A 22,158-nucleotide genomic window follows, 5' to 3' on the forward strand; every position below is an offset into this window, starting at 1 on the left:
GAGGTGCAGGGAATAGAGGGATAGGGACATGGAGGTACAGGGAATAGAGGGATAGGCACATGGAGGTGCAGGGAATAGAGGGATAGGGACATGGAGGTACAGGGAATAGAGGGATAGGGACATGGAGGTACAGGGAATAGAGGGATAGGCACATGGAGGTACAGGGAATAGAGGGATAGGGATCATGTCCAGGCAGATAAGATCAGTGTAACTTGGCATCATGCTCAACACAAACATTGTGGTTCCTGTGCTGCACTGTTCTATGTTTGATATGACTCTCTAAAACGGAAAGAATGCCAAGCCATTTATATGTGTGGCAATGCAAAATATTGTTTATTATTCCCATGTCCAAAGATTTAGAAGTAGTTAATGTTACAATTTCTTACTAACATAGTTCACAAATTGCAAGAACCCAAACACTTGATGAGCTTCATGTGCATCACTAGATGCTGTTCCTCCCCCACAGCTGAGAGCAACATGGTTATGTGAGCACACATACATGTTGAACACCTGGCGGCTACGCAGAATGGGAGAGCAAGCAGACAGGGGCAATATTGCCACTCTCAGTCATCGAGGGTCATTCAATTTACTGTGTAGAGCTGAATGATCCCCACGTTGTGTCTCTAATCTACATCAGTCTTGTTCATCTGGTGAATAATTTTGTTAGCAACACTGAATCATGTCACAATGTTATAAAATGGCTTCAGGAACATTCAATCCCGATTAAGAAGTGTGGCGGTGATCACTTACTGAGAACTAGGTGTCACGTTTATGGTGATTGCACTGTGAGTGCAATATTAAAGTCGAAGGTACCGAATTTAACCCTGGATACCAAGTGGGAGTGGACTGAGTAGGTGGAGTGGGCTTAAAGTGGTGGCTGCCCTGATGTTGCCACAATCCCACGGTGCTGCTCCTAAACGCCCTCCCCAGCACCACCTCCCGATACTTTTCCCGGTGTGATTCCTTCATTGGATGCAGGGCAGCTGTGGACTCAAATAATATGCCCACTATCTACCTCACCGGAGACCCTCGGACTATCTTTAATCAGACCTTACTGGACTTTATCTTGCACGAAACGCTATTCCCTTTATCAAGGCTCGGTGGTAATCATGTATTGGCACTTCGCTGATTAGTTAGCAAGCAACAAAAGCTTTTCACTGTACCTCGGTACGTGGGACAATAAACTCAACTAAACTAATGTGCGTGTTGAGAGCTGATGGTGACATAGGCATCGCAACATAATCTTAACTGAACTGACTAAAACTGACGGCAAAGGGGACGGAATGGTTGTGAGATACATCATTCATCTTTTCCAGATTTTATTTTTGGTCCTCGAAGAAGTCTTCCAATAAGCCCAAATGAGCTCCATTACCACCCTGTCCAGCCCAAATGCCTTTCCCTCCAAGCATTAGCATTTCTCCAAAACCCCACCCAGCCCTCTCACCTCTCCCTTGCTCTTCCCAACACTAACATTGACAAAGACTTCAAGACCTCATGTTTTCTGGACTGTCTCGTGCCAACTTCTGCTCATTTGCTGGTCCAGATATCCCTCAGAGTGGGAAGAGTTGTAGCAGAAATTACGGGAAGCCTCGAAGTTAAAAAGACCAAGAGCACAGATGAACATTAGGGCGACACAGTGGCGCAGCGGTAGAATTGCTGCCTTACAGCCTCAGAGACCCGGTTCAATCCTGACTATGGGTGCTGTCTGTACAGAGTTTGTACGTTCTCCCTGTGACCACGTGAATTTTCTCTGGGTGCTCCAGTTTCCTCCCACATCCCAAAGACGCACAGGTTTGTACGTTAATTGGCTTCTGTAAATTGTCCCTTGTGTGCAGAATAGAACTAGTGTATGGGTGATTGTGGTCAGCATGGACTCGGTGGGCCAAAAGGCCTGTTTCCACACAGCAGCTCCAAAATAGATGTAAACTAATCTGTCTTGCATGAGGTTGAATTTGACCCTTTAAATAAGAAGCAGATGAATATCTGAAATGAGGTGAGCCCTTCCATGGAAGTGACCAGTGAGCTAGGTTGAAAGAACGAATACAGTGCCAATACTGAAACTGAGATGAATGTATTTTGTGTCAGGTATAGTTGATAAGTGGGATTCATGTAAAGATCTGGCTGATGGCCAAACAAGCTCAAGGGATTCATCAACTTGCTCCTGGTCTTGGATTCCAAAGGCAAGGGGGCTTCTTCCAGATGAAGTAAATAGAACTTAAATAATAAATACTGTGTGAATTCTGACCAAGTCACTTCACAAAATAAAAATAATTACGACAGCAATTTTGCATAGTGTTTTTAATATGAACCATACAGTAGGGTACTGATACATTGATGGAGTGTAGAGGAATAGTCAATGAAGGCAAGATTAAAGTGGGGCACTAAAAACATGGTGGAAATGGCGGGCTGTGAGGAAGTATAATTGAATGGTGGTGTAGGCACGATGGGCCGAATAGTCTACTTCTGCTCCTATGACTTATGAGCTTATGAAGTATTTAGAAGAGAAGAAGGCAGCAAGGGGATAGACACAGAAAGCTGGAGTAATCAGCGGGACAGGCAGCATCTCTGGAGAGAAAGAATGGGTGACGTTTCAGGTCAAGACCCTTCTTCAGACTGGTTAGGGATAAGGGAAACGAAAGATATAGACGGTGATGTGGAGAGATAAAGAATAATGAATGAAAGTTATGTAAAAAAGTAACAATAATAAAGGAAACAGGCTGTTTGTAGGGTAAAAATGAGAAGCTAGTGCGACTTGGGTGGGGGAGGGATAGAGAGAGAGAGAGGGAATGCCCGGGCTACCTGAAGTGAGAGAAATCAAGACTCATACCACTGGGCTGGAAGCTGCCCAAGCGAAATATGAGGTGCTGTTCCTCCAAGTTGCATCTAGCCTCACTCTGACAATGGAGGAGACCAAGGACAGAAAGGTCTTTGTAGAAATGGGAAGGAGAATTAAAGTGTCCAGCAACTGGGAGATCAGGTTGGTTCAGGCGGGCTGAGCGAAGGTGTTCGGCGAAATGATCGCCCAGTCTGTGTTTGGTCTCGCCGATGTATAAGAGTCCACATCTTGAACAACAGATACAGTAGATGAAGTTGGAGGAGATGCAAGTGAACCTCTGCCTAACCTGAAAGGATTGTCGGGGTCCCTGGACAGAGATGAGGGAGGAGGTATAGCGACAGGTATTGCATCTTCTGTGGTTGCAGGGGAAGATACCTGGGGAGGGGATGGTTTGAGCGGGAAGGGATAAGTTAACCAGGGAGTTGCGGAGGAAGCGGTCTCTGAGGAAGGCAGAAAGGGGTGGAGATGGGAAAATGTGGTTAGTGGTGGGATCCCGTTAGAAGTGGCGGAAATTCTGGTTGTAAGCAACGGCTGATAAAGGGTGGAAGGTAAGGACTAGGGGGACTCTGTCTCTGTTGCGATTAGGCGGAGGGGGAGCAAGGGTGGAGCTGCGGGGTACCGAGGAGACATGAGTGAGGGCCTCTTATATGATGGGAGAGGGGAACCCCCGTTCTCTAAAGAATGAGGACATCTTGGATGTTCTAGTATGGAACACCTCATTTTGGGCGCAGATGCGACGTGGACAGAGGAAATGGGAGTAGGGGATAGAGTTTTTGCAGGACGCAGGGTGGGAAGAAGTGTAGTCAAGATAGTTGTGGGAGTCGGTGGATTTGTAATAAACATCAGTCTATAATCTATTTCCTGTGATGGAGACTGTGAGATCAAGAAAGGGAAGGGAAGTGTCGGAAATGTAAGTGTCCAAGTAAATGTGAGTGCAGGATGAAAATTTGTGGTGAAGTTGATGACGTCCATGAGTTAGGCATGGGTGCAGGAGGTAGCATCGATGCAGTCATCAATGTAGTGGAGATTGATGTTCGGGGATAGGGCCAGTGTACGCCTGGAACAGGGATTGTTCAACGTACCCTACAAAGAGGCAGGCAAAGCTGGGCCCATGCGGGTGCCCATAGCTGCGCCTTGGACTTAGAGGAAGTGGGAGGAGTCAATGGAGAAGTTATTAAGGGTGAGGACCAGCTCCGCTGGTAGAGTGTTAGGAGAGGAAAATTGGATGGTTCTGTGGTCGAGAAAGAAACGGAGGGCTCTAAGGCCTTCTTGGTGGGGGATGGAGGTGTAGAGTGACTGAATGTCCAGAGTAAAGATGAGGGAGTGGGGGTTCGGAAAGCGCCAAGGGGAGCTGTTTGGATTTAGGAGGATGATTCCAGATGCAGTGACTGAATATGCCATCATGGCATGATTGTTTGTAAGATAGTGCTAGTGTATGGGGTGATCGCTGGTTGACATGTATTCAGTGGGCTGAATGGCCTTTTTCCATGCTGAATCTCAAAAGTCTAAATGGTTGGCATGGTCCCATCTGCAAATGTTACCAAGGGATGAGATGGAGACTAGGCCAAGGCCGGAAGCAATGGCTTTGATCTTCCCGATGTTCTCTTGAAGCATGTTGTGACTCCGGCATTTGTGTACATTATTTGCATTCTGAAGTGGCTAAGCGAAGTGAAATGGGAGAATTTAACTCGGGTATCTTTAGAGTGCACATGAAAAAATCCTCGATGATCGCTGTAGTTTACATCACCTTTCCCAAATAATTTATAAAAATGAATATCCCCTGCTAAAAATACCAGTCTCTTTTTTTTTCTCTTACTGATTATAATGGGATCTGAAGCCTATTCTGTGCCTGACAGCCAATTAGCAAATACATTTGAGTTGATAAGCCAGCTCTATAGGAACTAGTAGTGACATTTTACAAGGGAAATGAAAAAAAGCACACTCAAGGTACACACATTCACAATTCAAACATACATGTACTGGGCAACCATTACCTACAGAAAAAACATTAAGCACCAAGCAGGTACAACTCACTCCCAGCTTTCTGCTTCCAGGTCACATTATTGATCTGTTGCCTGACTTGATTTCTTTGCTGGACAAATGGGAACGTTTTATATGGTGTATTTCAAGGGCAGCTTAATACAGCAGACATTTTTCTGTGTCTTTCAGGCCACAGCTCATGCTAGGTATAAATGTACCCTCTGAAGAGAGGCAGAACGGAATTTGCATAAATAAGTGGGTGAGGTATATTGCATTGCCTCATTGGAAGGTGAAGCCTAAAGACTGATCTAATACCTTAATCTACTTTTTTAGCTCTTGCATGCTTATATTATGATCTATTTCTGCCTAATTTGGTTTTAAGTAGCAGCCGGCACATTTTGTTTACCATTTAGCAAGTCTTTAGGCTCAGTGTTACCAGAGGCTTAATCCTGCCTCAGCACAGAGCAGCAATGGCTACAGCCCCTTTGCCTGATGTGTTGTGAATGAAGCCGCTTTCTGTCAGTAACATGTGGTCTCTTCACTGGAGAGCCCTGCGCAAATCCTGTGTAAATAGAGGGAGACTAACAAAAGATGAGCTCCTGCAGCTCAGAGCATTTGGAGTCATTTGGGGGTTGAATGTGCTAAATGCTGTTTATACCGCCTGAAAAGTTGAGGAGAATGGAGCATAAAATCCCTTCTCTCTCCCCCCCTCTCCCCCCTTCCCGTTCCCTCCCCCATCCCTCTCTCTCCCACCCTTCCCTCTCTCTCTCCCACCCGTCCCTCTCTCTCCTACCCTTCCCCCTCTCTCTCTCTCTCTCTCTCTCTCTCTTCCCCTTCTCTCTCTCTCTCTCTCTCTCCCCCACTTTTCTCTCCCCTTCTCTCTCCCCCTTCTCTCTCCCCCCCCCCCCCCCTTCTCTCTCCCCCCCCCTTCTCTCTCCCCCTCTCCCTCTCTCTCTCCCTCTCTTTCCCACCCCCCCCCCCACCTTTACCTCTCCTTTTCCTTGAAGGGTGGGGGAGTGGAGGAAGGGGTGGGGGAGTGTTGGTAAGAGGTTGTTCTGGGCCAGAGAAGCTTGGGGAAAGCCCATGAGGAGTGATTTTTAGTGCTCCTTCGAGTATAAAGAAGGTGGCATGGGTCACTGTCTTCTCTTTAACATAGGAAAACCCACACAGTTCGTAAATGTTGTACACAACAAAAGAAAGTGCAGCTGTTACACTGAACTCCAGAGCAGCATGTCGTGCCCTGCTTAATATCTAGTCGCTTCAAAATAAACCTTACACAAAAATTCAATTGTGCTGTGCAGGAGCGTGCAACACAGCATGATGGATAGAGAGCATAATAATGAAGGGTTCAGGTACTGGCTATTCCAGGCACATTAAGAGGAAAGTTTTACATTTTATGCAGAAAAAAAAGATTGACCCTAGTATTACAAATAAAGCAAGCCAAGAAAGTAATATTACTAAAAAAAAATAAAAAAAATCAAATAACCAAATAAATCAGCTCACTATCTCTTAATCTATGTTTACCACTGTATTAGAACTTGAAATTCGATGCATTACCAATTATGCTAAATTAATAAGGTTACATGGGATTCACTTGAGATAGTTAATAATAAACTAATATTCTATTAAATCTGAAAATATTTTTATCAGCTCATTTTCCTTTCTTCTCCATCTCATTTTCTAATGTGTGCACATACATACTTCTGATACCAGCTTTTTTCTGGGCGTAGATTTTTCCTCTCCCCAGGCACAGCTTTCCAAAACTGCCGTGGGCTACAGCACAGCACCTCAGATCCCCGAGGCCCAGTGCCTGACTCCTAATAGCCACTCTCCATCTGTGTCACACGGACAGATGATAAGACATTTCCACTTTCTGTTTTGGAGTAGACATACGCACAGGTTAAAATGCCATAGTTGCCAAGAAACAGTCAGAAGCCATTAGCATTTGGGAAAATTTGCCCTGCAGCATTCCTTCCTGGCATCGTGGAAGAGGGTGTAAATCACCAGCATTCTGCGCTCGGCAATTGTAATGAGGCTCTGCGAATGTTTCTGGTCCAGCATCATTTTTATGATTATTTCCACCTTTTTGGCTCGCCGTCATGATTCACGTTCGTGGAGAGGCAACAAAAGTTAGTGGTAGATGAAGGGTTTGTGCGCTGACATTTGTGCAGATGGAGGGAGTCGCACTGCCTTGGGGCTGGGTGACTGTAATGAAGTGACTTGTCAGTCTGTAAATACTGGGGGTCGCCTCTCCAACGTGATGGAGGGTATCACATTGCAGTGAAAATGGAAATGTCAATAAAATTAATCTGCCAACTCTTTGCTGTGGCTTTTTTTTTGTCTCCGCCCCCATCCCCCCCCCCCCCCCCCCCCAATCAGCTTTTGTGGCCGCAGTGGTAAAACAAAACTGTTAACTAGCACAAAAGTTGACATGGAAAAGGATCGGTGTTTAATGTGAGTGCTGAGTGCCACCAACCCTGGTAATCACATAACCAAAGGACAGTTGTAGCATTAGCTGCTGCATTTGTAGCATTCCTTAGGAAGCTATGTGGTTCTGGCTACTCAGAGTCCTAAGTTTATTGTTTTAGGCTTTCCTGAACAAGGTTTTTACTTAGCATGGGATTTATGGCATTTACTCCTAATGAATGTCTATTCTTAAATTACAAAACCCACAGTCTCAGCGCTATTTCCAGATGTCCTTCCAGGACTTTAGCTTCTTAAACATCAGCAGGGAGCACAAACTCTGTGCTTCTCTGTTTTCTTCTTTCGTGTGGCTTTAGGCTAATGATGTGCAAGAGAAAACATAGTGTTGAATATTTTTTTTAAATCCAACGCTGTTTCAGTATCCTTCATTTATTTTGCATTTGATTATACTTTGGGTCTCTTCTTTCTTCTTTCTTTTTAATGTTATTGGTTCAAATATTAATGGGGAAATATGATATATATAGGTGCTCTGATTGATGCCTCTCAAAAACAGGAGGACAAGCACGTATGAATTTTAAGAAAGTATGAGACCAGGAATGCCTTGGTGCAGAGTTTTTTTAGATACATAATTTAGATGCCCTCTAGGCAGGCTTTCAAGGCATTTTTGCCTGAGGGTAAAGAAAAATAACTATGACTGTTAAAAGTAAATGATTTTTGCTAATGCACAATTAATGCAAGGAAAGGCTGAACAGTGGTGAGAGTGGATAGAGGTAACTCCTGATTTAAAGAATGCACCCTGCCTTGATACATGTACCTAATGTACCTTATTCTCTTAAACACGAGAGTGGAAATCAGTGATGCAAGGAGATGGAGGGTGTCATTCCATGCAAATGCTGTGGGGGGAGGGTGCGATGATGAACTCTGGTCTGTTCTGTGTAGTGAACCATGATACAGTTACTTACACCTTATACAAAAATCCCTACAATGCACGGAGCTTACCTCTTGGCTTTCAAGTCCTTATCTAGTTTCACTTGGAAAACCTGCACCCAACTCGTCCCACATATTTAAGGCGCAAAGTCGGATCAAAATGAAATTGTTATGGAAGCTTTTAAACTCTACATAAATATACTTGACAGAGGGCTACTTCTCTCCATCAGAGGCACTGCAATAATTGAATTAATGATACATATGTGTTCATGTGAAGTTTATCAAAACTGGATTGGGAGACTGGGGCTTTGCGTTCAATATTATTTGCATAACACCCCCATATTTTAATGAGAAATGTTATCAGCTTTCCTTATCCTAAACCAGCTCAAGTCAGATTTGATTACTTTACATGTTTTCAGTAGGATACTCATAATGTGTGATGTTTTTCCCTTTTGTTCTGTGATTTCAGGTGATGGGTTAGACAACAGTGTGGCTTCGCCAGGCACAGGTGATGATGACGACCCGGACAAAGAGAAAAAACGACAGAAAAAGCGAGGCATCTTCCCCAAAGTAGCTACGAATATTATGAGAGCCTGGCTCTTCCAGCACCTCACGGTATGTGCAGTGCAAAAAAAATCGTACATTTCCTTGACGCTGATTTAAATGGAGTTTAAAGTTCAAGAGAAAACGTTTCTGTAATCTGTGAACATTGAGTTCCATTTTCTTTGGATGTTCAACTCATTAAAGTACAGCTCTGCGCGAGATTTTCTGGGCATTGCGAAACATACTCTCTCAGATGACAAACTTCACAAGAACATAAGACAGTGAAGCATTTTTTCAATATCATTCAACATTACTTCTGGTCTTGAATTTTAAAAAAATATTTGTTGAAAACTGCTTTCTGGGAGAGCATGTTTTTTGAACAAGAGGGTCAGGGGTGTCATTTTCTGTCAAGTTTCCAATCTACTGTTTTTATTATTGGCTTAGATGTATACTTCAGTTGTGAATATTGCTAATTTCTATTTCATTTTTGCTAACCCGTTACAATCTTCCTGGGTATTTCTTACACAGAGGTTAACAAATACTGCACATTTTGTGAAAAGACAATCTCGGATGTTGAATTCAGCATTGAGTCAATGGGAAAGTGAAGATATTACCCAACTGGGTCAGATAGATGCCTTTACAGCGTGAAAACAGGCCCTTCGGCCCACCAGATTCGCGCTGACCAGCAATCACCCCGTACACTAACTCTAACCTACACACTAGGGACAATTTACAGAAATCAATTAACCTGAAAACCTGCACATCTTTAGTATGTGGGAGGAAACTGGAGCACCTGGAGAAAACCCACGAGGTCACAGGGAGAACATACAAACTCTACAGACAGCACCATAGTCAGGATCAAACCCAGATCTCTGGTGCTGTAAGGCAGCAACTCTACCGCTGCACCACTGTGCTGCCCCAATATTAATATTACAATTTGATATTTCAAGGAAGGGATCACGGTGGTGATTATTTCTGGGTGAAATCGTACAAATCGCCAATCTGAATCGGGCAAGATCGACATTTGCAGACCTGAAGATAGGCAGTGTGAAGGGAGCACACGCGAACATCCATTATCCTGTTGACCCATTTTAGCCCAACGTGATACAAATTGAAGCTTTAAAGCTTAACACCCCAACAATTGTGGGGCAGTCTCACTCAGACTAGTAGCACCTTGGGTTCATTTGTTGCTTTTCTTACTATTTTAAGGGAGATCCTACTCATAGTAGCAGTTTCAGAAATGAACTATAAACTGCTCAAGCCCTTTTGAAGCTCCGCTCGGTGTGCTTACACTGTCGGGGATTAGTTTATTTACCGAGACCAAATAAACGACAAACCCATTATATCTTTGGGACGTGGGACGATCCCGGAGCACCTAGGGAAAACCCACGCGGTCACAGGGAGAACATACAAACTCCGTACATACAGCACCCGTCATCAGGGTCGAACCCGGTTATGGCACTCTGAGGCAGCAACTGCAACCAGGGCGGCTCTACCGGCAACACCACTGCGCCAAATCATCGACATTTAGCTCACGAGATTCTCATGCAGTAGGTGAGTTGGTGGCAACTCCGCTGGCAACACTGCATGGCTGGAGGCAGTGTAGTAGCCATGGGCGCCCACTCTGTGTGGTTGTGGGACGTCAGAGTGGGAAGCAACAATGGACCCATCAGTGAAAAGTCTACTCCAACACAGAGACTTCAGAGGCCACCGCTTCCCACTGGAAATTTCACATGATCAATTGTTTTTCCAAGGCTTTTGCCATGGAGATGTGTGACGATCAGTGGGATGATTGCAGCCATGCTGTTGGGTCATCGCTACCAGCTGTGTCTCTGTGCCGCCCATTGGTGGAAGGAACGGACAAGCGATGCTTTGGGCTGGAATCCTTCCTCAGGCTGATTGGAGTGGGGGGGGGGGGGGGAGGGGGAGAAAGCTAAAAAAGAGCTGGTACCGGTCAAAGCCTGGCAAGTGATAGATGGATACATGTGAGGGATGGTTGGAGTAGGAGACATAGGAGTACATGTTGATGGTTGGAGTAGGAGACAATGGATGGTGGATAAGAGGAGAGGAGAGTGCAAGAGTCACACATGTATCAAGGAGGCGGTGAAATGCTATAAAAGTGTGATGTATTTCCCTGATGTGCAACAATGTTTTGGAAGCTGATCTGAATTGAGAAACAGATGTCCTGTTTAACGCATGTTTGTGGCCATAAACCAATTTTACTGTGATTTTTCTGAGAGCACAATTTAGTCGTTGTATTAAACACAACAAGATTTCACCACACCTAAAATAGTTGCACCTCCCCCTCTCGGCTCCAATCATTGACATAGAGTCATACAGCGTGGAAACAGACCCTTTGGCCCAACTTGCCAACTCCGACCATCATGCCCCATCTACATTAGTTTCACCTGCCTGTGTTTGACCAGTATCGCTCTAAAGCTATTCTATCCATTTACCTATCAAAATGCTTCTTAAATATTGTGATAGTACCTGCCTCCACTCTCTCCTCTGTCAGCTCGTTCCATACACCCACCACTCTTTGTGTAATATGAGAAAGAAGCCGAGTATCATTTTATGTGAAATTCAACTCACATCAAATTAATATATTGGTGATACGGAAAAAAGGGTTCCACTTACTCTGGACTTGCCTGTCCCTGGCCTCATTGACCATACGGTGTCCCAAGCAAGGCCTTACATATTATTGGGCAAGATGGAGGTAAAGGATGTTCTCTAGTGTTGTAGACATCAGCAACCCCCCTCCCCCCACCCCACCATCCCAATAGTCCATTGAAACCAGCATGCACATGGGAGCATTCTGTCCCTTAATGGTCACTCTTTGCCTTCTGTATTTTCCTTTAGTTATTTAGTTTTTATCATCAATGCCTTAAAAAACTATTGGTTCCCATACACCCGTAAGGAGACTTTTGTCCATCACTTAATAATTTTCTTACATTTTCTCATTGCTGGCTCACAAAGAAGGGTTTTCTGCCAAAATAACTGTAAACACTTTATACACACGCGCACACACACATATAGATATAAATGCTTCATAATTGCATGTATACAAAAATGTATACATATATGTGTATTATGTATGTGTATTATATATGTGTGTGGATTATAACACACATATATATAAATGTATATATGTTATAAATGTGCGTGTGTGTGCGTGTTTACACACACACAGACACTCGCATATATAGATTATATATACACATATAAAGATTATTCCTATCTGAAACACAAACTTTCAACTCATTTGTGTAGTCACATAGTGTTTAATGTGAACCAAGATGTAGTTGTTGAGTCATTGCATCTACTGAAAGATCAGAGATGCCTTGTACTGTATATGGGTCCGGAGCTACAGCTGTCAAGCAGCTGCTTCCTTGAAAACAGCATGTGCGCTGAAGTGTACAGCTCTTGTCATCACCTGAATACCTTTAATCAAAATGTATTATTTCATTCCTGCAGCAAGCAAACTATGGCAACAGTATTTTCCACCTGCAAATTCAACTGCTTGGTTGGTAAACAGCCTTTTTTGTGCAAAGTCATGAATGTAATATCAAATCTCATTGAGCTGTTATGGATATTAAATTGGGGAATGTAACATTAACTGGATGGGTTTGCTGAAGCATATGTCAATGTAGATTCTTAGAAGTAAGCTGCTAAAAATTTAAGACCTAGTCTTTGATTTGATTGTTTCTCCCAAAATGACATTTAACATGGGTGTCTTTGGATTTGAACAATTGCGCTGAATAATTCATGGTACATGTACAAATATTTATGTGGTTGTCAGGGATTGATAAAATGCAAAATCTTAATAGCCGGCTGGGTTAATATACCACGTGGATGTGGAAGCGATGAACGCTGATCAGGTTCCAGGTTTAACCTCCAGCTGCAGTGGCTTTGTATTTTATCTGCAGCAGCCTGGTATTCAGACAGTGCAGATGACTTCAGCATCCTGGGGCCTTCATGGGGATGAAAAAAATTGCCAGAGATTTCTTTCCTGATTTACTGATCTGGTAATCCCCGCTGCATGGTCCACTGTGAGGCTAGAGCAAGTTTAAATTGCTCTCACTTTCCCTCCCCAGCCCATCCAGCAGTGAACTCACCTGATGCATACAGAGTCATACGACATGTAAACTGGCCCTTGGACTCGCTGAGTGCACGGTGACCATCGAATCCACATTTGCACTTATCCCTCACAAATCCCACTTTATTCTCCATATATTCCCAGAAATTCCCTCCTGATTCTACCACTCTCCTATAAATTAGGTGCACTTAGCAATTCCCAAATAACCTGTCAGTCCAGATGTTTTAGGATGTGGGAGGAAGCTGGAGTACCCAGGAGAAACTCATGTGGACACAAGAAGAACTTGCACATTTCACAGAGACAGCACCTGAAGTCAGGATTGAACCCGGGTTGCTGGAGCTGTGAGGCAGCAGGTCTGCCAGCTGTGCCAGATGTGCTGTCCGTTACCAGGAACATTCAGTTTGGATGAGGTGATGGGCAACAGCCAGACCCGAAAGGTCAGTCTGAAGAAGGGTCCTGACCCGAGACGTCACCTATCCTTTTTCTCCAGAGATGCTGCCTGACCCGCTGAGTTACTCCAGCACTTTGTGTCTGTCCTTGTGTTGTCATCAAACTATCAAGGAAACATGGCTTCCGGACAAGGTAAAAGAGAAAGAAGTTTTGATATATTAGTCAGTCTTCTGTACTATCTTTTGCAATTAGCACTTCAAGTAAAGCCATACATATGGTTAATGCTTTCACCTGATACCTTTAGTCCATGTCAATCCACCCTGGCAATATTTCATAATTACACGGTGAACATAAGGCTTGAAAATTCTAATGAAATGGTTTTGGTATCAGAATCGTATAGATATGGTTACTTAAACAGAAACCTGCAGTTGTTTAACAGCAACAGCAACTTTATATCTTGGACTCTCTCAATGCGATTCTTCCTTTGAAACCCCCATTCCAATCTTTCAGTACTTTTTATGAGAGTTTTTACAAAGGGCTCAAAGATTTATGATGAGATATTACAGGAGCAGAAATGTAAAGAAAGTTGGTTCGAATAACATGGTGTAGATGTAGATTTTCACTGATTATTCCATGTTTTTTTCTTTTTTTTGTAAATGCGCATTGATTATTACCATTATCTTTGGCTTATAATTGTAGGTACTTGCTGATTTAGTAGAGGGACAAAGGATTTGCTGGCAGACTGGGGTAAATATGATAAATCAGAGTAAGAGGAGACAATCCCCTTTAGTTTTAGAAATACAGCACGGAAACAGGCCCTTGGCCCACTGAGTCCACGTCGACCAACAATCTCCATACATTAGTTCCATCCTACACACTAGGGACAATTTTACAGAAGCCAATTAACACATCCCTGCATGTTTTTAGAATGTGGGGAGCAACCGGAGCACCCAGAGAAAGCCCGAAGGGAGAACGTACAAACTCCGTACAGACGAGCATTAGTAGTCAGGTTGGAACCCAGGTCTCTGGCACTGTGAGGCAACAACTTACTATTGCGACACTGTGCTGCCCACAATTTACATTGGAGTCAAAGGAAATGAAAGTTGGGAGAAGTCTAAAACAGTCAGTCTTGTCCCTGCACACTCTCACGTAAAAGGAAGATCTACTTGAAAAACAAAATCCCAGTGGGACATGCTTAACATATACCTATTTTGTTGTAACAAAACATAATGTCAGGGCCTCATGGAGTTACACTCCTTTATGTCAATCTGACTGCTGAGAAAAAGAAACAAATAAAAAGTCCCACAAAGCAAGCCAATGGGAAACAAAGTTTGCAGTAGACATTGGCCGGGCTGCTTTTGGCCACACAGTGGTGCGGCTGTAGAGTGGCTTCTTTACAGTGCCAGTGACCAGGGTTTGACCCTGACTGCGGGTGGTGTTTGCACAGTTTCTACGTTCTCCACGTGGGATTTTTCTGGGTGCTCCGGTTCCCCCCCCGTCCGTCCGTCCGTCCGTCCGTCCCCGTCCCCCCACACCACACACACATTCCAAAGACATGCAGATTTGTAGGTTAATTGGTTTGTGTAAATTGTCCCTAGAGTGCAGGATAGAACTAGTATATGGGTGATTGCTGGTCAGCATGGATTTGGTGGACCAAAGGCCTTTTTCCAAACTAAACTAAACCAGAAACTGATAAAGGCAAGCCCTAATTAGGAGACCAAGAACTCAACCTAAGACCCTTATACATCCACGAGACCAAACGTAGACTGGGTGATCGTTTCACTGAAAACCTTCATTTCGGGCCTGGGCCTACCTGATCTTCTGGTTGCCAAACACTTTAACTCCCCTTCCCATTCCCACACTGAGCTTTCTGTCCTGGGCCTCCTCCATTATCAGAGAGAGGCCAACGCAAATTGGAGAACAGCACCTCCAATGTTCTTCCCACGCTGGTGGTATCATCAGCAAATTGAAAGACGGCTTTGGAACTGCGTCTGGCTACACAGTCATGGGTAGAGAGAGAGTAGAGCAGGGGACTGACCACACAGCCCTGAGTTGGCCCTGTGCGATGTTCAGCAACGAGGAGATATTGTTGTCAATTCATAACAATTGAGTCAACTGATGAGAAGGTCAAGGATTCATTTGCACGGGTTGGAATATTCTCTCTTCTCCAACACGCCAGATCCAGACCGCCCAACAACTCTGCCCTCCCAATCACCAATCTCTGCACCACGCCATGATGGAGGCCATCTGCCCTGCAGTTCCAGAATTAACCTTCCTTTCACTCTTTTTGTTCATTCTCTCTTCCTCTCCAGTTCTTCACAGCAGAACGTGATTTCTGGCCGTTTCCAAAAATGTCTCTCTCTTCCCATCTCTTACCCCCATGAATCTTCAGGAATCTTTCTCCTGATTGCTTTGTTTCCCAACCCAGAACATTGTTTTTCCTTCGCAGCCTGAGTGCTTCTTTCTTCACCCCCTAGCTAATAACACCCTCTGATTCCCATTCATGCCAGACTTTATCTTGTACCCCACATCCCTCCAGGTTGCCAAGGGTGCCCGGCATCTCCCTGACCGTGGCTTTCTGTGACTGTTCTGCAGCTGGCTAGCTCTTTACTTCATCGATTGGCCAACTTGGAGTATGAAGAAATTAACCAGAATAAAGAGCTGCGTTTAAATTCATCAGCACCTCTGCAGAATTGGCATTTTCACCCTCCCTCTACACCTACCCCAGAAATATTGGGGTTATTATCTCCTTAGAACTCAGTCTCAGACTTTTATCCAGATTCTAATTTCACAGTGACTTAAGTAGGTTCTAGTTTTACAGCACGGTTAAGCCAGGCCCTGTGTGTGTTCACACACAGATGTGCATCGCCGTTGAATTTTATTTCTTTGTAAGCGTTAATTTCCCCACTAATTGCCTTGCATACAAATCTTTAATCACCCATATTCTCCTCTAATTGCCCTGAATGTTCGAAAGGGTGGTAACTTCTTGATATGTGGAAAGAAGGAGCTGCAGATGCTGGTTGATACGCAGTAGGACACATAGTACTGGAGTAAGTCAGTGGATCAGGCAACATCTCTGGAGAACACAAATAGATGAGGTAAATATGATGATAATGGAAGATGCAAAGTATTCACGTTGATTCTCTTCCACAGCCAACTATGGACCATTGTGCCTCCGCCTTTCCTTGGTTATTGGTGCCAGCTCTGATTTTTTTTTAACCTTTTCATACCTCTAGTTTTACGTTCCCCTGACTCTCAGTCTGAAGAAGGGTCTCAACCGAAATGTCACCTATTTTTTTCCAGAAATGCTGCCTGACTCACTGAGTTACTCCAGCATTTTGTGTCTATCTGCTGGAGTAACTCAGCAGGTCAGGCAGCATCTCTGGAGAACACGGACGGGTGACATTTCAGTTGAGACCCTTCTTCAGACTGAGAGTCAGGGGAAAGTGAAACTAGAGGTATGAAAAGGTTGAAAACAAATCAGAGCCGGCACCAGTAACCAATTGTTGGCTGTGGAAGAGGTGATCATGAAAGGGTATATGAAGGCGAACAGTGGAACCAGCGGATGACTTAAGTTGGGGGTCGGTCAGAGAGGGAGGGAATGCAAAGGCTACCTGAAATTAGAGAAATCATATTCATACTGCTGGGTTGTAAACTGCCCAAGCGAAATGTGAGGTGCTGTTCCAGCATATTGTGTAACTTTTTGTTACCTTTTATTATGCTGTGACACTGCTGCATCAAAATTGTCCAGGAATAACCAACGTGTGAACTCTTCCTCTCATCATGTGAGGTAGACACACTCTTGTAGCATCCGGCATTTGAGTAGATTGGATTAATGACAGTATTCTCCATTCACTTTGCCACTTCAGTGGGTAGTCATAACATCACATGAGGGGCAGGTATACATTAAAATGCTTCCCTCTGAGCTGCCTCTAGTCAGCAGTACTAAACCAGGCTAATAGGGTAATGGAGCAACTTGTTGGCCTCCAGATATTTTCCTTGTGAAGTGTTGACTGTGTAAGTGTTCAGACCTTTTATGAATGTTTGTTCTTATTGGAGAACTTTAGAAAGGAGAGAACAAGCAACTCACAGAAATCTGTTTACCAACCTTTCAGCTGTAAGGTTCTGGGTTTAATCCTTTCTCAATGCATATACTAAGGCGGAATCACAACTCTTTAAGAGAGCAAAATGCTTTCCTGTTTCGATGATGGATGCAAAATAAATCAGACCATTTAAAAGTCTTATTGGTACTCAAAACTTTTCTGAAACTTAAAACAAAAATGAGAGTGAGAGAGAGAGAGATAGCGAAATAAATGGTGAATATTGGATCCCTGTTTCTTCTCTGTCACTTTGATGTGAAGACATTATTAGTAAATGAAGGTATATTGATTGTGGCTCAGGGGTCAGGATTAACCAGAATGGTCACTGCTCTGTGGAAGCAGTGGGTATTCTGCCTTGCAGCTATGGCCTTTCTTGAGGTCAGGTGCCCTGTGCCCATTTGCACAGAGGAATTAGACAGAACATGCGTCTGTAGGCTGATTACTTAACCAAAGACAAAATAATGAGTCCTAAGCAAATACTGACTAATTGAAAGGGCTGTAAATCCATTACATATTGGTCAGGGATAATCAGGAGTATTTAATCACTTTTATCTATTCAGGAGCACTGAAGCTGCAAAGCAAAGCCCTGAACCTTGCCATGTGCTTATTATTCTCATCATTATCAAAATTACTTCACAGCTGTTCTTTGCTACATCACCTCAGCTGGAGATTTAGTAACCTGTAAAATGTTTTTAATTTGGAATGGAGCGAGCATTGCAGAGGAAGCTGCTGGGAGGTTTTCCCTCCCTGTCCTGAAGAGCATGGCTGCCTTTTCGTGTAAAAAAAGCCTTGGCAGGAGCCGCCGAACAGCGCACTCCTTCCACACGCAAATCAGAAACGTTGACTTTGCTTGGCTCCTGCTCAGCCTTGACATTTCCCAGTTTATTGACGAACGATTTTGTTTCCGTGCAACTGGAGTAATGTGAGAATTTCCCCATCTGGCCCTGTGCAAGTGCAAACAAGTGCACAACTCAAGTCGCTGCAGAATTCAGAGCAAAACTCACATCATTGTTCCCCTCTTATTTTTAATGCATTGTTTTAACATTCACATCTTTGTCGAGGCCAAACTGCCCCTGTACTACAGTAATCCTTTCCTTAAGCAGTATTTTCACATCAAAAAGACTAATTGAATTATCTCATTAATTTAATTTGTTAAGCAAATGTATTTCACCAATGCAAAATGCATTCTTACAGGGAAGGTGCTCAGGCTTTCCATTCTGAATGGGTCGCTGCTGCATTCTAACATTCATGCATTCATTAGTTTTGTCGAAAGAAAAGAACATTGGTTGTTATTTTTCAAACAACCAAGCAGCATGAGCAACTTTTCCGACAGCCACAGGGGTCTTTTTACATATGTTCTCAACTCTGAGCCATTGTCACCTCCTCTGGACAACTCTAAGGGACAAAAACAACAAAGGCCAGCCACAACAATTCCAGGCAGTTAGTTTAATGCAGCATAGAGGGGGGAAAAAGTAGTTTGTATTCATTTTTTTACAGACCTTTGTTTTCTGCTGCTGCTGAGCTTTTTTCAAGTGTTGCACCTTATAAATGGGTGAAGGGGAGTGAACACTAATGAAATATAGAGGCGATTATTTCACATGCGAATGTGCTGTTTATTTGAATTCTAAACACTGAACTGCAAGTAACTTAAGTTTTGCGCCATTTTGTGAATAGAGTAGCAATCCTTAACACAAATGCCACTCGGAGGGCACTTGGAAATGCAGGTATTTTACATTTACATCCCCTCCCCACACCGCCATGCAAATTAAATCACAATGGAACATAATTGAACCTGGCGCATTCCTTTATCGATTTTGCTCAGCAACCTTGCCGTTGAGTATAATCAGCAAACTCTTATTGCTTTGACTCAGTTTAAACTACATTTGAAAGCAAGCAGGAGAGATATCTTGCCAAGGGTGATTTTTATTGGCTGCAAGAGAGAGAGGTCCTTAAATTAGATACATTGAGAAGCCCTCAGACCACTCAATTAGCCCTTAGTTCCCTTTGGCTTTGCACTCAAGTACTCTCCTACATGATTTGCAAAGAACATATTTGATCACAGAATGGAAGCAGGAAGTGCTCCGACACAAAGACCCTGCCCTTGTAAACACTCTCATCAAATATCAGAGGTGTCCTTATCACATTGAGGTGCCTTTTATTTCAGGCGCTTGGGCTTCCCCTTGGAAAGTGAGGGATTTTGTTGGAACAAAATTGTTTCCTTTTCAGGAGGTTAAAAGAAAAATCCCTCCCAAATGAAATGCTTCAACGAGTTCTTTGAAATCAGTCCTTTGTGCAAAGCTAGAAGTTGAAATTCAAATTGTTTCTTATTCAAACCCAGCCTGAATAAAATTGAAGGAGAGGAGAGGTAAGTTGGAAGATCACCAAAATGTAAAATGTAATTCGGAAAGAGGAAAAAAAAACAATTGATAGTTTGTGAACATAAGTTATAACAAATTTTCCTCATAGGCACAGTTCTATTTCTGTTGCCATGGCAGTACTCTGGTGATGAAAATTATCATTAAGTTTGATGCAACACACATGGCCTTTGAGCTGTTAGGCTGACAGTGAACCATGTTACAACATGACTATAGGCAGCCTTAACCAAGGGGAGGATGCTTGCCTGATACAAAGGCTAGGCTGCGCAATACAGCGGGGACACAGGCTATAGCACACCCTAGATGACGGGCTGCTCTTTTGCAGCAGTGGTGGAGCAAGGCCTCTTTTGCGTCCTGCCATGTTGCATTGGAGTGGACAGCAGCTCGACTGGCGAGGCTGCTGCTGCACCTTCTGCAGCTGGAACACATCAGCTTATTGTTTACTTCAATAATTGCCAAAGTTAAGGTTGTTTTGTACAGTTATCAGGCTTTGCCAGGTGGGAGAAACAAGTAAATAAAAGCAGCGTTGCTGACGAGATAGTGTAATCTGTCAAGATTGTGAAAAGCAGCTGTACCTCGAGTTTCTTTTAAACATATGCAAATATAAGTTTGGAATCAGTTGTCTCAATTTAACCCATTGATGTCCATTGGGTAGATTATTTTCTGATGGGCAGTGGGTGAGGGGTGGTAGTCCCCGAGATTCTAAATGGATTGGGACCGCCAGCCTCATTTGTCATGTACTTGTTTGGTGAAGGGGCACGATGTCAGCACTTTGGTCACCCATAGCAACCTAGGGACAGTTCACTTGTCAAAGACCATGTCTATAGAAAACCAAATGTTCCAGGGCTCATCCGTCACATAGCTATCAGATAATTATGGCCAAGGCCACCAAAGCCTTTGCTTTTTATCAATCAAGGTTCTCTGCAGCCTTTTCAGTAACAATGGAAAGGACAGAAGTCAAACACTGTCTGCCATCTGTTGTCTTTGTCCTGTTCTCTCACATGAAGTCATGAAGCTAGGAGATGGGAGCCATTAACCCTTCCTAGATTGCAGTAATTAACCTTTCTTAACCACATAAAAATGAGAAATTAAACAGAACTCTGCAACGAGTTTAGAAATCTACTTGTTTTGAATCAAGTTACTTGAACTGCTCCAGGGTATCCAGCTACATATTTTATAGGGCCAGCAGTCATCAGGCGTAAAATGTGTAGGAAGGAACTACAGATGCTGGTTTACACTGAAGATAGACACAAAAAGCTTGATCATCGTTTCTGGCTTTGATCTATCTTTTTGCATATCTTTCATTAATTTGCTCCATGTACCTTTTCGTATCTCTTGGTTCCCTCTCCCCTGTGTCTCAGTCTGAACGAGGATCTCGACCTGAAACATCACCCTTTTCTCCAGAGCTTGGCCTGCTGAGTTACTCCAGCTTTTTGTGTCCATCTTTGGCATTTAAACCCTCTTAGATCCAAGTTGCAGGAAATCACTCCTTGGCAATTGTGATGACTTAGGCGATCCCAGAATGATCATTTATTTAGCACAGTGTAGTTCGGAGGCCCAGTTCAATGATACTTTATTGTCACATGTACCTAGGTACAGTGCAATGCTTTGTTTTGCACACAACCCAGTAAAGTCACACAGCAGACCTCACCTAGACAGTCAAACCCAGCAAAGTCATACAGCAGACCTCACCTAGGCAGTCAAACCCAGCAAAGTCATACACATACAGCAGACCTCACCTACGCAGTCAAACCCAGTAAAGTCACACAGCAGACCTCACCTAGGCAGTCAAACCCAGTAAAGTCATACAGCAGACCTCACCTAGGTAGTATGCAAGTGTCGCCACACTTCCGGCGCCGACAAAGTTACGGTGTTGGTGAATACAAATGGTGCTTCCCCCCACCCCCACCCCATCCCCCCGGTCCACACAGCCCTGATCCTGTCCCCAGTGTCTTTCTTTTAAACAATTGGGTCAACTTGGCCGGGAAAAAAAAGCAAAACTCCGAGCTTAGGTTGTCAAAAACTATTTTAATTCACAATTTTTTTTCAGTGCCTTTAAATATCAGAATTGAGATCATTTTGCAACTGGTTTGACATTATTTTCATTATTTTCTTCCCAATGAGCTCAGTTATAGGCTGATGACACCAATAGTGAGCACCTTTTTGCCTCTAATTGGTGTGAAATATCTTTAGCCGGAAGAGGAAAAAATTGGTCCTTATCGCTGCATTTTCTCAGTATTACTTCTTAGCTTGATCCTAGTGTTCAGCTGGTTGCCACAATAAAAGTAGAAATATGCATTCTCAGAGAAGAGGCTGGCTTATACCAGGTTAAGTGACAGATTTGAAATGGCTAATGCTTTACCTTGGCTTCTAATGTATGATTCATTTGTACAGAGACTAGTACAAGAAGATTGGCAGAGGCTTGAATTATAATACAGCTGGAATTATTACAATGTCTTGAGCACTTCTTTCTCATTTAATAGCATG

The 22,158-nt window shown here is 43.5% G+C and overlaps 1 protein-coding gene across 5 annotated transcripts in view; it reads left to right on the forward strand.

Moving 5' to 3' along the window:
- meis2a (Meis homeobox 2a) overlaps positions 1-22,158 on the forward strand; it is a 119,183-nt gene that overhangs the window by 41,205 nt on the left and 55,820 nt on the right. For all 5 annotated transcript variants that reach the window (XM_078406388.1, XM_078406387.1, XM_078406391.1 and 2 more), the window contains one exon: positions 8,637-8,782. In XM_078406388.1, the coding sequence (XP_078262514.1) occupies positions 8,637-8,782 (146 nt within the window). The remainder of the gene's footprint in view (positions 1-8,636; positions 8,783-22,158) is intronic.

This window comes from Rhinoraja longicauda, chromosome 10, assembly GCF_053455715.1.
Source record: "Rhinoraja longicauda isolate Sanriku21f chromosome 10, sRhiLon1.1, whole genome shotgun sequence".
Taxonomy (NCBI): Eukaryota; Metazoa; Chordata; class Chondrichthyes; order Rajiformes; family Arhynchobatidae; genus Rhinoraja; species Rhinoraja longicauda.